Genomic DNA, 23,003 nt, shown 5'->3' with positions numbered 1-23,003 from the left:
AACTGTCAGTGTTTTTGAAAAATACCGGAACCGTGTGAAATTCCTAAGTTTCGGTTCTGGTGTGATGTGTGGGCGACGTGCTGGGAGCTTATACTTTAATAGCGACATCTCACCTCATATTAAAATAGTAATGAATGCACTGAAAAGCCCTCGCGCTACTCAAATACGTTTTGCGTCAGATATCAGAGAGAGAGAGAGAGAGAGAGAGAGAGAGAGAAAGATGAATCAATGTAACTCCACAACAACTACATAAATTTATCTAGTATACACTAACCATTCAGAAACGTCCAGGTGCAGTCTAAAAGTTGCAACCTCTTCCTGAGTCTCTCCGTAAGGCTGGACTCGGCTATTAGTTATTCCTGAGATTTTGGATGAATGTGATAGGCGTTTTGTTATTCCCGGAGTATCCGAAGCTCATGTAAAGGATCGGCCACCTTCTGAACAGAGGTGAGGAGTGGCAGCTCATTTTCATTTAAAGGGACACACACATAAACAACGCGTTTTTACTCGCACCCAAAAAGGGGCAAATTTGACAAGCTATAATAAATAATCTGGGGGGTATTTTGAGCTGATATTTCACAGACACATTTTGGGGACACCATAGATTTATATTACATCTTGTGAAAAGGGGCATAATATGTCACCTTTAAGGTGAAGAATGAGGTGTGAAACCATCAGGAACCCTTTAGTCTCCAGTGCCACCAGAACTGCAACCTGGAGTCTCCAGTCAGGTTCTCAAGGACTTTGCTTGATAAAAAGAATCTTAAAATTTCTAAATATTCACCCCCACTTAAATCTAGCATCTAGTGTTTTTTAACTAGAACTGGAGTATGTCACAAAGAAAAATGAAGAATCAAAAATATTTATAGATTTACCCATTTAAACTTGTTTGGGTGAAAGTATGGTGTATTATAAAAAAAGTTTGTAAACTTTTGTTTTTGTTTGTAAAAAAAAAAAGTAAACGAGCCAGAAAATGAGATGTATAAACTTCCTTTTAGTTTATTATGTAATACACATACAGGTAGCCTATATAGGCTCTTGGCACTACCCAAATCATAAGTTTGCGTGTCTTTTTTTATCCAATGAGTTTGCTGTCTTGTAAACATTTCGGAGTATGACTAAAACAACAGCTGACGCAAAGCTCAAGCTTGCAGAACAGCTGTTATAGGGAATTATAATCTGTCACGCAAATCGGCTATACTCCCGTAGTAGACGGTAACAGTAGAACGTCAAGAAGTAGCGGTTAAATTCATGCATGCACAACAGAACGTTACAGGAAACGCGGAAATAAGGACTTTTTAAATTTTGGAATTAAGTAATCTAAAAATTAAGAGGTCAATAGCTGAATACTAGGGATGCACCGATATGAAAATTTTGGACGATACAGATCACCCCATAATTCTTTACATTTGAAAGTCGATAACCGATATATTGGCCGATAAATGTTAATTCAAATTTTGATATACTTTGATAGCCTGTATACATAAACAAAAGGCTCACCATTAAAAGCCATGTCCCAAACACTTCAACATATTGCTCTCTGTTAGATCATGTTAGTTAATGCATTAAAGGGATAGTTCGGCCAAAAATGATATTAAACCCATGATTTACTCACCCTCAAGCCGTTCGAGATGCATATGTCAATCATTTTTCAGACGAACACATTTTCAGTTATTTTAGAAAATGTCTTCGATCTTTCGATGCGCGTTCACGGGAGATGGATGCCGGCGTATGACGTAGGACGCGTTGTGACGTAGAACGAAGTATAGCTAAATCAAACGCTACGTCCTACGCCGGCATCCATCTCCCGTGAACGCGCGTCGACCGTTGCCGGAAGCCAGTTATTTTAATTTATAAAGTTTTAAATATGTATATTTTTTAGGGCTGGGCGATATGGCCTAAAAAAAAAAAATCCCCGATTTTTTCACCAAAAATCCGATTTACATCGATTTTTTTTCTTCCCCTACTTAAAATCAATCTGCAGATGACAAAGAAATTGTTCAAAACTATTTTTAACTTTATTTTGTTTTGATTTTCCCTTCTGGGATTTGATTTGGATTTTCCCCTTGGGGTTAAAGTGCAATCAGAAACAACAAGCCAAAAAGACAAGATGGCAGGCCCTGCCTTTGTAAACAGTGAAAATGTAACATAATGTAACATAACATGAAATGGGTGGATTGGGATTGGTGGGGAACGTGAAAAAAAATTTACATCACAATAAAGTGTATTGTGATTGTCAAAACATTTGGTAACTAAACAGAATTTTATTAAGTTTAGTGACAACACAATGTTTACATGGTACAATGACTGGTATGCTACTGTTTTTATTATTGCTTTCACAATTTCAATTCAATTCTTGTGATTTGATTCTGATCTTGATTCAATATCGATTCTTTTGGATAAATACTAGGTACAGTAGATACATGTTAATTTAAAGCACTGTCAGCTGGTATTATTATTAAAGGTTAAAAATAACATCTCAAATGAAATATTATTTATAATAATAAGTTCAACATTATAATATTTTAATGATATAGGTAAAAATATAATAAATATGTAATATAGTTGGGCAATTCCAGCGTTATGGATGTGACATTTGAACTCATAATGACAGGTGAAATGTCTCGGAAAAAAAAAACTTCTTACAATATTTACATTGGAAATGCATATTCTCAGAGCACCCAATCTGGGGAATTGACAGGCAAAATCTTTTTTTCTAAAATATATTTAAGCACCCCCAAAAAAGGCAAATATGCATGCGTTATGGATGTGACGGGAAATGACAGAGTTTTTGGTATACTGTTCGATTTCCTTTAAAGTCTGTGAACTTTTAAGTCCAATGTATAAATATTGCTATCCACATGATGAAGGGGTCTTAGCTGAACATAAAAATATCAATGTTTAAAATATTTATATTTTTATGAAGTGTATTATGAGGAAAAACCAACGTTATGGATGTGACAAAAACCCTGTTATGGATGTGACGCGTCTGAAATGCATAGAATCTGTTTGGAAAATCAGCAATCAAACCATCATGGCACTTTTGTTGATGCATAATGGCTGTTTTGACATTAAGAAGACTGTCTGAAATGATTCTGAAGATCCCCCCCCCCAATCATGAATTAGAATACAGGCTTTTTGATATGACACATTAATATAACTAGATTTTTATTCAATTTATTTTCCCTGATTGTGTGCGGTTTTTAGTATCATCTTACGATTTTATCCATCTGTCGTTGTGGTAGGCATTTAGCTTTAAGATAACGCTATCTTTGAGCTGTCAAAACCTGAGCTTGAATGACAGGAAGCGTGAGCGAATTAGAGGGTGCCTGTTTCGCGCCTAAACCAATCAGGTTCCTCGCGCAATTGCAGGACGCCTCTCGACTAGGACGTGAATAGGCTACTATAAACACACAGACGGAACATTAAAGCAGAGACTATTACGGAAGACAGTCAAGATTAAAATACATTAACAATTAATGTTTGTCATATAGGAGTTCAAATCACATGTTTCCTCCACAGTCAGGTGAACCGATGGACATTATTGTCCGTAGATGTGAGTCACTAGCAATCATGTAGCCTACGTTTTCTGTGTCTAAATGATCGCACGGTTTTCGGCCAGTTTATGGATTTTAATGCACAGTCGCGAGTCAAAATCATCACATTTTTTTAAGATACAATTTATACAAAACGAAATTCACTTTAAAGAAAGTCTTTCTACAAAACAAAACTTTAATGAAGTGGCCAAAATCATTTCTGTCTTGAAACAGATAGTCATATGCATGATTTAATATGAAGCGTCCGTAACGGTCACGTCCGTAACGCATTATTATGGTTGTTCAGAGCAAATTAGTGAGATGAATTGTCGATCCTAATAAGCATACACATAATTTAGCTTTGTAAATAAAGTTTCAAGTTATTTGCATTTATAATTGTCATATTAAATAAACTAAACCTTTAAAACGTTATGGATGTGACAGTGCACTGAAGCGTCAAGACCTCTTTATTATAGCCCTTCTAAATTCAACAGGCAGTGCAGTTATGACCAAATTAGTATATTTATTTCTCAGGCATGCCTCCATCTTTATGCAAAATGCTTACTGTTAAAATAAAGTTTAAAAAGGGGGGTCTTTGATACCTTTTTTTGATAGCATGAAATATGGCTGGTTGAAAATGTAATTTAAGCATTGTTGCTCACCTCATATCTGGTGGATAAACAAGGCAATTTTCTTAAAATTTTTGTTAAAGCACATTAATACAGTATATTACAGACCTAAATGGACAACTTAAAAAGGGTTTTGTTCTTTTGGTTAAAACTTTATTTTTTCATGGTAAAGATGACCTTTGCGTGGAATTGCCCAGTTATCATATTTAGCAAAATACTACTCTCTACAGCAATTATTTTAAAGTCCAACTAACGTGCTATGGTCATTAATGGGCTTTCCAGAGGTAAAAGTAACTTTACGTGACGTACTGTCCTCTAGCTGTTATTATAGACCTCTTTCTGCAGTTGAAAAACACAGATCGATCGATTTTATTTCATTTCGGTAAGTTGAACTGTATCTTTCAAATTACCTATTGATCATTCGTGTTTATTTAGCCTACTATTAACTAGTAGTAAAGAGTAACAGATGATCGGTTCACGTGCCGCTTGAACTCTGTCAGCGATCGGTCAAGCGCCAAAACGGTGTTTATTGTTTGAATTTCGTAATTAAATCGACAGAATCTGAGAGCTGAGAATTTGTTTCATAGCAATAGTAACCTTCTCTGTCTTGTCTGTCGGTGTCAGTGTCCTCTTTGCTTCGCGACTTTTCTCTGCGTGAGAAAATGGATGTGTGGCGTGAGAGCGTTTAAAAAGTGACGATTGCTTGAGTCTCACGGTGAATTCGTGAGAGTTGGCAGCTCTGCGGATTCAGTTTGTAAGACTGTAGGTTGTTTTTTGGCGGGTGTGTTTGTGCTGCCGCGGTCTTGCCGTATTGTTTGTGTATCTCTATGCCAAACGCGCGGGGGAAGAGCTGAGCCCGTTCGGAGCTACGGGAGCCCAGAGGGGGGCGTCGGCGAATGTTAAAGAGAAAACTGATTTTCATAAAAAAAAAATCTAAGTAAACTGCACATTCGAATTAATCGATAAAAGCGATTTATCGCCCAGCCCTAATATTTTTACGACAAAACCACACGGATTACCCTCAGAAGGCCTTTGTTTATCCCCCTGGAGCCAGATGGATTACTTTTGTGAAGGATGCATGCACATTTTTGGGACTTGAAGGAGGTGGACCCCATAACTTGACATTATAACCACTGAAAGATCTAAGACATTTTCTAAAATAACTGAAAATGTGTTCATCTGAAAAATGATTGACATATGCATCTCGAACGGCTTGAGGGTGAGTAAATGTTGGGTTTAATATCATTTTTGGCCGAACTATCCCTTTAACAAATGAGACTTATTGTAAAGTGTTACAAAAAAATCTATTGTCTAAAAAAAATAAAAAATAAAATACCTAAATAATGCAAACATTGCGCTGCATATAAAGAAACAAAATGCATGTGCCATGGATAAATAAAACAGAATCGCGTCCGCACGGATATGATTAATCTAATATAGGATGCGTTTGGTTGAATTAATGAACGATGCCATAAATCACTTAATTGTACCGGTGATCATCTTTATCTTTAGCGTGCGCAGCTCAAACAGCAATGCACATTTATAACTATAATTGGGACTGTTATATATATATATATATATATATATATAGGTTTGGGTATCGTTTTTTTTTTTTTGATACCGGTGCCAAATCGGTACTTTTAAAACGGTACCGGTGCCTAAACGGATACTTTCAAAAAAGAGAGCCTCAAAACTATGGTGAATGACATTAAAGAACGTTTTTTTTATTGAAAGTCTAAATACAAAACTCAACAAATTGAAATGACAAATTCACAATAAAACCTAAGCCACCTATAACCCAAATGCAATAATTTAACACTAAATAACACTACAGTACTAATAACAGCAATGTAGTCTTGGTATGCTACAAACCAGCTTTAAATTTCAGCAATTGTTTTCACATTTTTTGCCTTCTCTGGCCAAATATGACACCTCTCCTGACTTATTGCATGTCCTGCACAAGGTGAACGTTATTTTAGAACGAATCACCTTAAATGCTACGACGCGAAACCCATCGTGGAAGAAGAACGCTGTCAAGTTTACAACTGTGATAATGAGTGCTCAGGATCAACTGAATGCTGGATTTTCAAAAGTACGTGAGGTTTGCGGCTCTACTCTTACAGTAAACTTGCACAACATTCTTGAATTAATAATTTATTAGATGTACACCGGCCTGTTATTGTATGGACATCGACTTTGCATTTTCAAACATGACGCAGAACAAAACGAACAGTGATTGGTTGTGTTATGTCAGTCAGTCCTGGGATGATATTTTTATTCTTAAATACATGTAAGTGAATGTGTTTTGTCATTTAAGAAACCTTTATAATGATCATGATTCATGTTAGTTGATCTATAACGCCCAATGGACGCCATGTTAGTAGCCTACACACGGCAGTTCAGAGAATTGCATCTGTCAGGCTACAACACGTCAATTCATCCACTTCTCCCGAAATACATTAAAGTAAGTGGCTGATGAAGTGTGAGAAGAATAGAGTACATTTTATAGTTACCTACACAATGTGTATCTAAACAAGTCATCAATTTATAATTCATTCAAAACCATCATGGCGAACAGTGCGCATCTCTTAACTGAAGTAAATAAGCTATTATCTATCGGCTCATATATATCGGCCTAATTTTCTTATCGGATCGATAACATCAAAAATGACCATTTATCTGCCGATATCGATATACTGTGCATCCCTACTGATTAAAAAATAAAGTGTGAAGTGCGAGGATGCTGGTGGAAAGGACGAGCCAGCATACAGACTCAGACCATGATGACGAGAGCACAGGTGCGGACAGGGAGGAACTGAGTGAGCAAAGGAAACAGAAAAGGCAATATATAGGCAAAGGCAAAGATAATCAAACATCAAAAAACATCCATGGTGTTTTTATGGTGTCACGGTTTTCATTTGATAGTTAAAAGATCAAAACATTTTGCCAACATGGGGTCTTGTGTCACTGCAGTCTTTTAACATCAGTGCAAAACTAGGGTATGCAAATTATGAGAACTATTCATCAGCATGCATTGATTAATCCCATGTTGTAGCCAAAAAAAATAAAAAATCCAGTGGGAAGAATGAGTCTAGAGCCCGGCATAACTAACCGAACACTACTGTAAAGTAAGGCTGAAACGATTCATCGAGTTACTCGATTAACTCGATTACAAAAATTCCTCGAGGCAAAAACTCTGACTCGAAGCCTCGTTAAATTCTTATGACGCGCACTATACGCGCAGGGATCTGATTGTTTCACACGGACCGTTGTTCAATGTTCAGGAAGCACACCATAGCGCGTGATACATTTTGAATTTAGTTGGTGCGATGGCGGTGAGTAAAGATGTCCATAAACGGCAGAGAATGTCTAAAGTTTGTGATCGCTTCCTTTCAGCGTCGCTGAAACAAGGTAACGATTCTGTCCCCCGCATTTTTTTTTTGACCCAGCGCCAATATTTCCGCCCGTGCCTAAGCCTATACATTGATGTTCGCTGATTTTAATCCCATACTGTATTTGTAGTGATGTCGTGATGCGGGTTGACTAGATATGATGTTTAGCTTTGATGTTTTTAAGTAGTAAACGTATTCACGTTCAATTGCAAGAGAGTATAGCCTAAAAAAAGAACCCCTTCTCACACACACACACACACACACACACCCTCGTCTCTCTCACGCGCCAGTCAGACCAATTGCGGCAATGCATCACATATGCTTAAACTTTTATGTAGCCACACAACAATAATTTCAGCATGCATTCACTGTATACACCGGGACGTGATGGAGGAACAAATATTGTATTGCAGTCTTTGCGAGACCTTGTTTGTAGGCTATGTCATGTCTGCCAAATAGTTACAGACAACAACAAAAAAATGAAACTCCCCAGCCTGCTTCTCCAAATCCACTCGTACTTTTGGGGAAGACATAATCGGCTACCAAAGTAATTGAGCATAGAACATTTTCAATTAACAAAAAAATATAATACTACAAAATGTGCTAATATACTTCAACTAGCCTAAGTGAAAAACAAAATGCTGTTCTTTTTCTATTTAACAAAATGCATATTTGCAATAAAACATTCCCCTTTTCAAAGCTACACTTATTTTTTTTATAAATTGTATACATTGTGTACCTGTTTGGCTTGATATTTTATATTCATTTCATTTATTTTTGTTCTCAGGTGGGTAATTTGCAGAAGGTGCAATCCTTTTTTTGTAATGTTGTATTAAGACGACAAAACTAAGGCCAAATGGCCTTTACTATTTAAGTTTGTATTCATAGTTTTACATGTTATACATGTTTTACAGTAAGCTGACTTAACTGTATTGTTATATAATTGTTGGCACTGGCACTTATAAACACTAAATGGGTAAAAATTGCAATAAATAGGCTTAGTTTTGGAGCCAAATGTTGGAGTTGGAATAAATACCTGTTTTTTTTTGTTTTGTTTTTGAGAAATAAAAGCCAAATGCTTGATCATTTTACAGCCACATCATTTTCGTTATGCATTATTTGTTTTGGTTGTTTTTTTAAAACACAACATTTTTTTATCCGATTAATCGATCGATTAAGTGCTAGATTAATCGATTACAAAAAGAATCGATAGCTGCAGCCCTACTGTAAAGTGTTGTCATCTAAATGTATTTCTAACTGACATTTCCTCTCTCTTTGCTCCACATCTAGGATGTATTGCTTTCACTAACCTTGTTGCACTGCTAAGCGGGATTGCCTTCTCCACATACATGCAATGTGTTCAACACCACTTTGCCAGGTAGACTAGCTCTCCAGAGCATCTCCTAGCAGTTCACACAGCAACGGGAAGAGAAAAGCAGCCTTCAAATATTAATATGGTCTCTGGTCTATACTCAAAGGAGAGACAGCCACCACAAACTAGCCATTAATTTAGTCTATTCTATGTCTGGACTGCATGTGAGCAACACAATGCAACAAATATATAAATTCTAGTATGTAAATAAAATGTGTTAAAATTCACATCATACATAATGGAAAATGGAAAGGGTTTTTAAGACTTATTACAAATGTTTTGATTGAAAGAATGTAAAAATGAAGCTGGTAAAATAATATAGATGTAATTGATAGTTCCTGCAAAACATTAACAATCTATATTACCAGGTCATTTTATTCACTGACCCCAGTCACCATGCATTTTCTAAAAGTGTCCCTTAAGCTGCGTAATTTGAGTATCCCTAGTGTAGACCAAAGAGAGAAAAAGAGAGGGCGAGTGGGGTGGAAATAATGACATTGACTGGCCAATTAATTCTCCAAATCCCAGAGCAATTAACAGAGGCTGGTGGATCAAAGAAGTGTCAATTAATGCAATGCTAGTGTACACATGCACACGCATGCATGAGCTCAATCACACACAAACACATCTGGGCACAGGCGCTCTGATTCGCTAATAAAGGACACGCATCAATATGTTGCACTCTCGGGCACGTATCACAATGGCATTACAGACAATGGTCGCACCAAATGTGTGTTTGGCCCATCTAAACACAGTGAAAACGAAACCTAAACCATTAATAGGCACTGATCAATCCAACCAATCAGAGCTACCAGCCTAGGGCCAGAAAGAGGATGGGTGTAATTATCCTACTATTATATCAGAGTATAATCTGTTAGGGGTTTTATTTGCTTCCTTTGAATGGAAATCATCGATTTCCTAATTCATCTTTTAATTTCATTTTCCCGGTCACCAAGCAAACAAAGAATATCTTTGGCGTTCCCATGGAAACCGCAGTTGCTAAGCAACACAAAACTCTCAAACACCATTCCAGAACTCTGACAGATGGAACGAGAGAGAGATAAAGGGAGATGTGAATGAGGGAGGAGGAGGGGTGGACAGGCAGAACACAAATGAAGAAACCAGGAGGAGGGCAGATAGAGGAATAACAACATAACAACAGATCGGAACGTTAGGGAGATCAATAGGAGCTGTGAACGCCTCCCTCAGGCATCAAAGCCATGAGACGCATGCAGCAGAATAAATGACAGCCGACCGGCTGAAAGCGAACGCAGAGATACGAGGATGGTTTTAAGATGTGTGCGCACTGGGACGGAGTGTACTGCGTCCTTTGACAGCTCTCTGGCCTGTCATCGTGAAACCATTACTGACGATAAACAGGGAGGCGGGGTCTGCATGATAAGTGATGGGTCTGAAGGGGGGTGGGCGAGGAAATGAAGAGACTGCTCATCTGGCTGTGTATCATAAACAAGTACTCTGACTCACAGCAGAGCAATCACAGCTATTGATAGTATTTTCGCTTGTTATGGATGACCCTGACAGGACAAATTAAGAAGCGTGATCGCACTAATACTACGTCTGAACTAACATTAAATATTCATTTATTTCATTCAAAATGATGTGTGAAATGCATGTAAGAGTGGTTTAAAGGATTACTTCTGACAAAAATTTTAATTGCGTCATTTACTCACCCTCATGTTGTTCCAAACCCATTTGTCTTTCTTTCAGAATACATAAAAGAAGCAGCTTAGCAGAATGTCCAAACCACTCTTTTCCATTCAAGAAAAGTGACCAGGAGCTGTCAAGCTCCAAAAAAAAAAAAGCACCACAAAGGTTGTCATTATAACTTTTTGCATTATATACATAAGTCTTCTGAAGCTATACAATAGCTTTGCGTGAGAAACAGACTGAAAGTAAAGTCACTATTCACAGAATGTCATTCATGCATGTGCATTTTTTCATCAGTAAAATATGCCTGTTCTTTCACAAATTACTATTAGTATTAGGGGCGTGAACTGACACTGGTCTCACGGTTCGGTTCGATTACAATTATCATGTCATCGATTCAGTTCAATTCGATATCACGATGCACCGTATCCTCAATTTTAAATTTTACTTCAAAATTGATGTGTGCGTGCGCTCGCCTGTTCGGGAAGTCGCAGTGACAGAAACAGTGACATTGCAGTTCAAGTTTCAAGGGAGTAAAGCTTGTTTATGCCATTAAGAAAAGGAAAATCTGTCAAATAAATTTTGTTTTAAAGAAATGTTCATTTAAAAGCAGTGCTCATTAATCAGTGTATTATGTTAATATGCGCGCATCAACCGTCGCCGAATCCGCTGTTGGAGGTGACGATCATCCATTTATAACCACGCGTAACAACACAGAATAATTGTAATTTGACCATCGGCTGCGGATACTTAAATCAGAGAAAATTATTGGTGCGGGTGGATGACTTGTTTTTGGCTGCGTATTCGGGTGACGTTGGAGCTCATCCACGCATCTCTAAAGCAGTCAGACTCTGCCAGGCGTTAACAGCTCGGGGTGAAAACGGCTAATGTGGTTTATCAATTTAGTGGTATTACCTCCTGCATATTCTATTTGTGCGTGACATGAGCGCACACAGCGCGTCTTCTGCAGGTCGTGCTTACCATCATTGGTATGTTCATAAAAGCAGAAATGTGCCCAGATGTCGGCTTTAAAGTAGGTGGAGCATTTTTAATTTTCTCGCACTCGCGTCTCACCTCCCTCTGCCATTGTACGCTACCGCGACAAATGACATCAGAAAAGCGTCAGTACATTATAATCGGTTATGGTCTATTACTGAACCGATACCGAATTGTCCTCATCTGCATCGCGATGCATCGTAGAAACGATTAATTTTGACACCTCTAATTAGTATTATTATCATCATCATTCCTGTAGCTCAAGCAGCAGGGCATTTCAATGCCAAGGTCATGGGTTCAATTCCCAGGGAATGCATGAACTGATAAAGTGTTATACCTTGAATGTGATACAAGTTGCTTTAGATAAAAGTGTCTGCCAAATGTATGAATGTTAAATGTGTTATTGATATCCTTTCATGCCACATGGAAGAAAACATCTATAGTTTCATAACAACATAAGTAGGGCTGCACAATATATCGAAATATCGCAAATGTATATATCGCGATATGCATATCGCAACGGCTTGCAATAACTGGGATCATGAACAAAAGACAAAGAGAAAAATCACTCACCGCTCTTTGCTAAATAACTTTTGTAGCTTCAATAATAATCAGTATAGCCTATATTTAATTCATACAGTGATAACTAAGCAGTGTTTATTTTTACATTTGATTATTCAGTTTGTTGTTAAATAAACCTAATGTAGGATAACCTGAAACCCTAAACCCCGTGGTTTACCCTGATGTTAAAATAATACTTGTTTCTGTAAAACACTGCTGTTCACTTTCAGAAGTTGTAGGGATGTTTTCTTGTCACAAAAAGAATGTGAAACACGTATGTAAATAAATATATTTGAAAGATAATTTAAGTTTACTTCACACACTTTTTAAGCATTATCGTATCGCATATCGAATATCGCATTATTTAATGAGTTCTCGAATATCGCATTTTTCTTCAATATTGTGCAGCCCTAAACATAAGGATGAGTAAATGATGAAGATGATGAAGAAGGTTCCCTTTGGGTAAACTACTCCTCTACATCTCTGGTTGTCATGTTAATGTTCAAACTGTAGCACAACAGAACAATAACATTAATTTCTGCAAAGGGTTTAAAGGTCCCATGACATGAAATTTCCACTTTCTGAGGTTTTTTAACATTAATATGAGTTCCCCTAGCCTGTATATGGTCCCAAAGTTTCTAGAAATTTTAATCGGTGTAAATCGAGCTTTTGCTATTTTCTCTGCCTTTGAGAAAATGGAAGCTCAACCGGGCTGATCTTGAATCTCCTCCTTATGACGTTATAAGGAGAAATGTTACCTCCCCTTTCTCTGCTTTGCCCGCCCAGAGAATATTTCTCGCCCATGAGAGAATGAGCTAGGAAGTAGGAACGCGCGCGCGCGCGATTTTAGTTTGTCCACGAGACATATCATGGCTTTTGAGCGAGCGAAGCATAATAATTGCTCAATAATTGGATGTACAAATGAACACCGAATGGTCAATACAGAGCTGGGCTTGCTGAACGTCAGACAAGTCAACAAATTATATTGCTTTACTGTTTATGGTTACCTAGCTTGTTACACGTAGAATGTGGCTGTCACATTAGCTATGCAGTTACTTGCGCTAATGTAAAGGTAGACAGCATCAAGTTACACACACTGTAACGCGAGTGTTGTACATTTCTTTGTTATTTGGATAACCGTTTTCCTGTTGGTTATATGGCGCGCGCGATATCCGCATTTCTAGATCGCAGAGCTTGATGTAATTGTAATAAGATAAATTACAAACGTTACAGATCTCTCATGAAAAGGCAACAGTAGGCTCGCTTTAGCTACGATAATAACTGTAAACCATCCGAATAAAGTACCGTATCCAGACATAATATTTTAAACTAACCATTCGGAAACGTCCTGCTTGAGCCGCTGAGTTGCAACTTCTTCATCCGTTGCTTCTCCATCTGGATCAGATTCTGGGTCAAACTGAAATGCTTGAACGACTGTGTGTCTTCGTGCCATTGCAATATATCCAACATAAACAAACATGCATGGTACCGTTGCGCAAGATGGTCAAGGCCACACCCACCCTCCACCTTGCACCGCCTTTCTCCTCCTCATTAGTATTTAAAGCTACAGACACCGAAACGGCCAGTCTGAAGGAAGCTCATTCTGGGACTGGCTTGTAGTGGCTATAATTCTGCACCGAGGCTGAATTTTTAGAAAGAGATTTCAGATACAGTACTAAGGACCACTAAGGACTATATTAAAGCCTACAAAAAGTAGCATGTCATGGGACCTTTAAGACCTTGTTCCAAAAATTCTGCTTGTCGCAAAAAGCAAAATTGATGTCAGCTGCTACAAAGTGAAGCATGCTAACAAGTAAAAGAGCAACAGGAGTAGAAGAGTGCAAAGGAGAGAGAGAATTGCACTGCAGTGCAGCATCTCTATTTCACAGTACCAACATCACTGTCCAATAAATCATGCGTCAAGAGGGGGATGTAGACACATCATCAGCCCAAAATTTGCTGTCAAACAGTCACGTTTCTGCACAGATCCATGCATACAAGTGTCCATGCACCGATACACCAACGTCGTTCTGCTAACAGGGCTATTCATCTTCAACCTGGCTGCCCCACATTATTTATTACAGCCAGTCGTGACTTCCCAGACAAAAAAAGCATCAACGCAACAAGCTTATTGATCTGCAGAGCATGCAAGATCTTTGGTGCATGCAGGTCATGGAAGAGTTTAAGAATGGGGGCAAAATTATTTATCTCAACCTGTGAGCGTAGAAAGAGAACAGTGATAGCTGTGAAATGCTACAATTGTCGGGCACAAAGGAGGAAAATTATGTTTTTTCCAATTACGGCAGAGATATATTGGTCAAATGGCTCAAAAGGACTGTTAATCACTTCAAAGATTTTAATGCTGAGAAAAAAAATGCATTAAAATCAATCAAAACATTCAGAAGAACGTTGACGATCTTAAACTTCAGCACGACATCTCAAAATTCTGACTTGGATAAACAACCCCTTTCCTCCATCTTTCAATGTTTACTAATGCTTCATATTATAACATGTATAGACAGTATCTAGACCATTCCAGATGTGCCAGTAAATCGAGTTCTGCTGCCAATAAAGTCAAACATCAAACGCTCGTTTTTTCCATGCAAACGTCTTCATGGCTGTGACTGTCAAACCAAATTAAATCAATGAAGGAGGATGGCATTTTCCCCTGTCATTCTCGGCCGACAGACACCCCTGAGCCTGAGCTTTTCATCCTCGTGTTTTTCTCTACATCTCCTCCTGCTAAACAAGATTCATTTCTATTAATTTCTCATGAAATTTTAATGGTAAAAGCTACTTATTGCTCCCTATTAGGTCTCATATGACTAGGTGGATCACAGCGAGTGTAGGGTCTTCACAGTAGGAAGTTTTGGCAGTAAATCAAGACAGTCTACTAAAAAGAGACAAATCATTTGAGAAACAATGCAATATTAACGTTTTCTGGATGTTAACATTATGCACAAAACAAACCAATATGCCACAGCTATGACAACTGAACGCGACCTGAAAGAATTAACTCAGAGAAGCCATCATGCAACATTATTCGGTTCATCAAATAAACACGAAATGCCACAGCAATGAGGGTTAAAAGACAAAGACAGAAGGGAAGCATCTGATTATGCAACCAGTGGCTGAGTCATTATCTCCTTCCACTGGTCAGATGCAAAACTGAGACATTTGTCATTCAAATTCAGTACGGTGAACTAGCGGCATCGCAGCAGACTTTGGTTTCCTGCTTCACATCTCTCTTCAGAAAGGACCTGGAATATTTGCAAACGTCAGATATTTGCATTAGTGAAAATACTTCTTTCATTTAATTAATGCTTTTTTGTTGTTTTTACTGAGCCTTATAGACATGTCACTCGCATAGCAGTTTGATTTCCCTGTTAAGATCACAAACAGGTTTCCCACTCAGGAAGGCCACTTGTTTATATATACACAAGAGTGACTCATCATATGCTATGCACTTTTGTAACAACACTGAGTCACACAAAGACATAGCTTATGAAAACATTAATAAGAATACATAAACACTACCAGTCAAATGTCTGGATGCACCTATGCATTATTTATTATTCGTTTTTTTCAACATGTTACAATAGCTTCTTAACACCATGGGATGCTATTCAAACATTACTGAAGGGGATGTATGATTTTAATGGGCTACTTCAAAAAGGTTCAAAGTTTTATGTCAACATATATAGCAGAGAATAGGCTGGGAATGCAACTGTTCCTTACGTGTGGCTTGAGTGATGTTAAAAAGTTATTAAGCAGAATAAGCTGCAGAAATCAAATCATATCAGTACTCGCACTGTCTGTCTGACACACACCCGAAGCGTGTGCAGAGAAAGCTGCCTCTCGGACAGCGCGTGATCCCGAATTCTTTCACGGCTTATTGCACTCAAACAATCAAATACACACACAGTTATGTCAAAATGCCTGTCTTGGCGAGTATTCACGCAAACACAGTCGGTTATGTCTAAAGTGAACGTAAACAGTTGGGAAAGAAATCGGATGTGTGTCAATGGGATATGTGCATTAGCTCTTAAAGTGACAGCAGTCTAATATAGTATGCAACAAAAGAAAAAGAGAATCACTTTTGTAGCTTTAATATTAATCAATGTATATTGAATTAATGTGAAGACTGCAGTTTTTACATTTGATGATTCAGTTTCTGAATTGTTTCTTACTTGAATGCTACTGTTAAATAGATTTAATGTAGGCCTATCTGAAAAACTTAAAACACTGTTTATTTCATTTGTATCTTTCTTTTATTGTATTTGTCCTATTGTTTGTAGTTTGCCTCTTTGTTCTTTTTTTAATATAACAAAGATAAAAAAAAAATAAAAAAACTAATCGTCCATCCTTAGTTTCAGGTGTTTTTGTTTACCTGGATGTTCTTGATGTTAAGTTTTCAGGTTGATATAACTATATATTACCAAGTTGAGCAAAGAGTTTCTAGAATTTAAATAGTTTTTTTGTTTTGTTTACATTGATGTTAAAATTACATTGTCAGATTTGTGACAATACTTAGTACGTAATGCTAAACACTGCTGTTCACTTTCAGGCGTTGTAGTGATGCTTTTGTTCCCAGAAAGAATGTGAAACATATATTGGTTATATCATGTTCAGTTTTTAAATAGATTATAATACATTATCGCATCACATATTGTATATTGCATATCGAATACCGCATTATTTAAAGTTTTCACTTTTTTTTTTTCAATATCATGCGGCCCTAATTTTACTTTCAGTACTCCCTGAGATTTTAAGGTTACATTTAATATATTTATATATATATATACAAATTTTATAAGAAGCGATTAAGGGTTTTATTTTTTTACAATTATTTTAATAAATAATAAGAAACTATCAACTCAAAAACCTCATTTTGGGAAACCCTGTTCTAAAACATCTAACCTGGCTTTTCTCATTTCGATGGTTGAAATAGTAGGTGATAAGAATCTCAACTAACATAGCATATAACATAAGACACTATCAGCGTGTTATTGTATAATCCATGGAGGCAATGTGAGCGAAAGACGTCAGGAGAGGGAGAGAGAAACCACTGAAGCAGATCCTCACTTGGGACTTCAGACACAAAAGTAAGTAAAAATTAAAGTTAATCAAAATCTGGGGCTGGCTGCCGTGTTCCCATGATGCCTTCACAGCTCACACTTCACACATTACAGCAAACGCCTTTTCTCCAAAAGCGCCAAGCGGAAAAAAGCATGCTTTCACTAGGGTATACCTGAGGTTATTTGGATATATGCATTCATCAAACTACAACAAAAGCGCATTTGTACGACACACTGTCTGACAAAGAGCTTAACTGTTCAGGTGACTGTTCAGAGAAAAGCAGATATAATGGCCAGTGATAAAGAACAAAGAGCCTTCTTTGACTCAGATAAGAAAAAAGGAATTACAAGATCCTTATTTAACTTCACGCTGATTAAAATGTTCTCCTCGAGGTTATGTGGTGTTTTCTAGATGCTTATTAAAAGAATTACTCTGTTTGGGCCCTAAAAATATCCCTTATACAAAGCTGAAACGACCTTTTGGCAATGCAAAACTGGGTCAAAGCAACAAGAAGCATTGAGAAAACTCACCAATCTTCTGGTTGAAGATTTTGTCAAACGCCAGTTCATCCCTTTCCTCCAGGTACTTCTGCATGACACTCCGAATACTGCGAGAAAATGGGTAAAAATAAAGAGATGACTTTAGTTCAACACTTCATATGCAAAACAAACATCATCCAAACCCCACACCAGCTAAAACCCATCTCGCCCTGAGAGAGGCGCAACTGGATTTGAGTCACTGAGGGGAATATTTTCCTGAAGTCAGCCTCCCACACTGTCCTTCCACCTCGATCCTGGCCTTAGTTTAGATTTCTCCACAACCACCTGCTCAATTCTCTGCCCATCGCTTCCCAAAGGAGGGCACTGCCGCGCTGCCCTGGGAGAGGGTGTTAATGAGCAGCAAGTTTGGGAGGCTGAATCAATTAGCACCCCCTCCAAGGGCTCATTATCACCCAACCTCAGCCCCACAGAGTCAGAGTGCAGGTCAGGAGAGATAGAGGTGTCCCCAAACATGCTCCTGCAGTCCTGCACCAGAAACAGACACTCCTGTAGTGACCTGACACATTACGGCCAATGGACAGGGCTGATATCAGGATTGCTATTATAAATAGGGCTGTGCAATGATATATTAATATTCATTATATTCGTATAGTAATTTATTTGGCAATATTGTGAATATCATGAAGAAATAACGCAATTTATGTTTGGCCGTTAAGTTTCCTAAAGACAGCGTGCACTGCAAAAATGGCATTGGAAAGTTTGATCCTTTTCTCTGAATCAATTCATGGCTCTAATTCAACAATTTGTTTTTATCATCATTCAAAAATGTTCATTAAAATGGTAAGTTTTTAAAAAAAAGAAATATATACTTTTATTCAGCAATAACACATTAAATTGATCAAAAGTGACAATAAATACATTTAAAATATTACAAAAGATTTCCATTTCAAATAAATGCTGTTCTTTTGTACTTTCTATTCATCAATCCTAAAAGAAAAAAATATTACTGTTTCTACAAATATAAAGCAGCACAGTTTTCAACACTGAAAATAATAATAAATGTTTCTTGAGCAGCAAATCAGCATATTAGAATGATTTCTGAAAGATCATGTGACACTGAAGACTGGCGTAATGCTGAAAATTCAGTTTTGATATCACCGGAATTTTATTTTATTTTAAAATATATTAAAATAGAAAACAGTTCTTTTACATTGTAATAATTATAGTTTCTCTTTTATTTGTGATCAAATAAATGTAGCCTCGGTGAGCATAAGAGGCTTCTTTAAAAACATTAAAAATCTTATCAACCTCAAACCTTTAAACAGTACTGCTGTTTATTAGCATGCATGTGTTATATTGGTGCATATAACAAAATAATTATATTTCTTGCATTTAACACGCTGAAAACCCACCCTTCAAGTAATTTCTAAGCAGATACATAAAAAGAGCTTTATTGGCTCAATATAGGCTTAAAAGCAACATTTTAGCGCGTGCCCTAGTAAATGACCTGACACATTACTGTAAAAACCAAAAGCTGATATCTGGAGCACTCATAAACCATTCACTTGAGTGTTTGAAACCTCAAGCCTGCAATGAGCCCTTTTAAGACATAAACAAACTTCTCATTTATTAATGATTACATGTTTTACTCGTGCAGCGCATGCATATTTTATCACCTGGCCTAGCCTACATTATTATGACACATTAACTGGCCTTTAGCATCGCAAAAGTGGTAACTAGTTCAAAACCACCGACTAATGGATGCGATTTAAAACGTAGGATTGCACCCGTGTGTTCAACCACAACATCCTCGACCCCTTGATGTTCGTCTCTCACTGGATTCAGACACATTCATCTCTTTCTCTGTCTGTCTGCAATCGCATCAGTTCCGTCCAACGTCTACGTGACTGAAACAATCTCCAGTCTCTTCCACTCGTCTCGCTGTCAAACAATCCCGCCCAGCTCCTCAAACACTTCCAGTCATGCTGTCAAAATCTCACCTCTCTGCCAGCGGGCTCGCGACTGGCCCGAGGAGAATGTAGCAGAGCCGCGCTATCTCTCTCCGCCGCTACTTTCACTGCTGGCAAAGGACAAAGTACCTTCTATTTATTAACAAACGCCTTTATTGTACCATCAGCTTATGTTTTTATGCACACTGGATCCTTACCGCTGCCAATATGGGATATTGATATGGCTCTCTTACACCACAGTTGTTTAAAACAGTTGCTTACTGAATAGCAACAAGCACTCGAATGTCACCAGGAGATTTCGATGTTGAACGGCTTGTGTAAGTCAGAAGGTGCAGCTGGGAGTGGCACAAAGCTTATGGAGCCCGTAATAATGCTAATGATGGGGACACTGATGTCAACGGCTAATGCTTTCACTCGATCTGTGGTAATGCCGCCCTGCTGCGGACTACTGTAATCCCTCAGAGCAAACAGAGCCACTAAAGCAGACTAATTACAATGAGGAGCGGATGTATGGCTTACCATTTGTTGAACGGAAAAGCCAACCGTTATCGTTTCAGATTCGTACCATGCATTACCACTTCATCCGGGATGCTAAATAGCCCACCGGCACAAGCATCATCTCGGCCCATGGAGAGACACTATATTAGCCTTGGCGTAGGAAGGAAGATGATTAAGCGTTAATGAATCTCGCTGCGAGTTTACTGTGGCTCTGTTCGATGCTGGCCTACTCACAGAAGTTGAATGCTTTTGCAGGGATATATGTTGTGTTTACATGGGTGCCGATCACTAAGGATCAGCTCTATAAATAAGTGGAGGTAATCCAAAAGATTCAGTAATAAAATTAAGCACTTAAAATGCACTGAGGATATTTTTGGATCAAGGTTTTAGACTGGGATTTTAAACTGCATGCTACAAAAAAGTCATGAACATGGAGGTTAATGCATGCAACTTTACATTTAACTAACAGTTAAAGCAACAAGTTAATCAGCATTTTTTACATCTTTACCAGTGTTTGGAGGCTGGTACATTTTAAAGTTGTGTGAATCAATCTGGGCACTTTGAACCAAAGTGCTTTGACCAAACTGAACAGAGTAAACAGCCTTTGCATTGACTTGTTCCTGGACTTTAAAGTAAACTCAAACCTCTTTTTAGTTATGATAGTGTATCAGTCAACATCACATTCACACGGGTGTTTATTAGGAAGCCAAACAACTTGAATATAATACCAATAATAATAATACATTATTATTATTATTATCATAATCATCAGGGCCTGAATTTCGGCAGGGGATTGCGGGCCAGTTATTGTGCATAATTGCACAAATTCCTGCAGGTTTAGCGCTCATAATTCAGGAAATTTCTGCAAACATTTATGCACTATAACACGTTGGTTAAATGTGTAATTTAAACCACACAGATCATCAGATCAACTCGTAGCGAGCTGCACGCCGCAATACAAGACTTCCACTTAAGTTTATCATTTGCACGTATTTTTAAGTATTGCAAACTTAAACATTCAAGCAATTTCAAATCATTCAGTACTCCTGCTCTCCAAGCGAGCCGAGAAGATAACTTTGCCTATCTAACAGCAAAATTATCGAGACATATGCTTTCTTTAAGTTTCGTTGAGGGAGATGGGTTTAAGAACAGAAAACACAAAGCACGGTAAGAAACTTTCTTATATAATAAGAAACTTATCTTTGTGTACCTCACTCAAGCATGTGGATATTCTTGTTATTTTTAACATGTGAAACAATATAAACATGATAACCATATGCTGACTCAAGTGTGTATGTACGTTCTATACAATAATCGAATATTGGTGTGTTTTTTTTTAATGAGCCCAAATATTCCAATTCAATATTTTTGAAAAATGCCCATCCCTAATGAAAACAATACCTATTTTATTATATTTATGAATAAATGTTTGGGGTGGGGCCACAAATTTGAACCCAGCAGAAAAAAATCCTTAATGTTGAGCCCTGAACTACACTGACAGATCGCTAATCACATTTAACGCCCGTTTCACACATACTCTGTGTTGCAGTGCGTATGCGGTGCAGGAGCAGCACGCGGTATAGTGCTTTCACATATGCTGCGTTTGCACTGCGTAACTGATCCGCGGCTGTAGCCTACCACAAAAACCTACTTACTATTTCAAATCCAGAAGTTACGCAGCAACTTTTATTAAAAAAAGTTTTGTCAGCATTGCGAATTCTCTTTGTACACATATACACTCTTTAGCCTAATGGACGTATAATATACACTCTTTAATGGACGTATGAACACAATTTAAACAACGTAGGCCTATTATTCCATGCATTACTTCTACTTATAAGTTGCTCAAGCAAGTGGTCAAATATTTAACCATGTACTTATATTAAAATCGCAAACATTTTAAATTAAAACTTAAAACTGACAAAAACAGCCGACTCTCATGCCTTTTCTTTTGCATTGAAATTTTAATACATTAAATCCTGCATGTCACAAAGAACTTGTTTTTTCACCTCCACGAATGAGACAAGTGTTGTTCATTATGTCGCCTTGTTGAGGTAAATTGTAGTTTTCCTTGCTTTACCCCGTTCTTAAAGTAAAAAGATGACTGTGAAAAAAGTAGTATTTAATTAAATACATTTATGGTGAGGTTACTACATTTTATTTAATTAAACGCATTTATGGTGAAATTACTACATTTTCAGGTCAATCTGTTCATTTTGACCACGAAACATGCGCTGTCACTTTAATTCAGCGTTTGCGGCACAGCAGAAATAGACTCGGTGCGGAAACGATCTCTGCACTGCTGTATGGAACGGATCGGCGGACTGCAACCGCATGCAGTGTGAAAGCTCTAACCTGTTAACGTGGGTACAGAAAAAAATACGCACTGCAAACGGAGTATGTGTGAAACGGGCGTAAGAGTTATAGAAACTTTAAAAACATTCCAACTACTGCAATTCCACGGATGCAGAGTCTTGAGACACGTTCATGTAAACTGTACAATAAAACCTTTGTGTTGAACTACAGGCTTTACATTGACAAATGACAGTCATATCACCATAGTGATCCCATGAGATGAGCAAACTATGAAATCTGAAATACCATTTCCTTTTGATTTGGCCTCGGTTTGTTACCGAAAGCAGGTTTAAACAACATTTACAGTGTTCACTGTTCAGTCTCCCGACAGGGTTGTAAACAGCCAAATAACTACATAAAAAGTGACGGCATAGCCAATTTATCAATTTTACGGTTTTCGGACAATGGCAATAAAAAAATCCAATACATACATTGGACTTCTAGCAT

General features: G+C 37.6%; 1 protein-coding gene across 1 annotated transcript in view; it reads right to left on the bottom strand.

Annotated features, from left to right (window-relative positions):
- grk3 (G protein-coupled receptor kinase 3) overlaps window positions 1-23,003 on the bottom strand; it is a 65,453-nt gene that overhangs the window by 36,063 nt on the left and 6,387 nt on the right. Inside the window, exon 2 of the mRNA XM_084104538.1 lies at window positions 17,764-17,840. Coding sequence (XP_083960664.1) covers window positions 17,764-17,840 — 77 coding nt within the window. The remainder of the gene's footprint in view (window positions 1-17,763; window positions 17,841-23,003) is intronic.

This window comes from Abramis brama (assembly GCF_963993115.1).
Source record: "Abramis brama genome assembly, chromosome: 25".
Classification (NCBI taxonomy): Eukaryota; Metazoa; Chordata; class Actinopteri; order Cypriniformes; family Leuciscidae; genus Abramis; species Abramis brama.
This window is presented reverse-complemented; position numbering and strand designations above follow the sequence as displayed.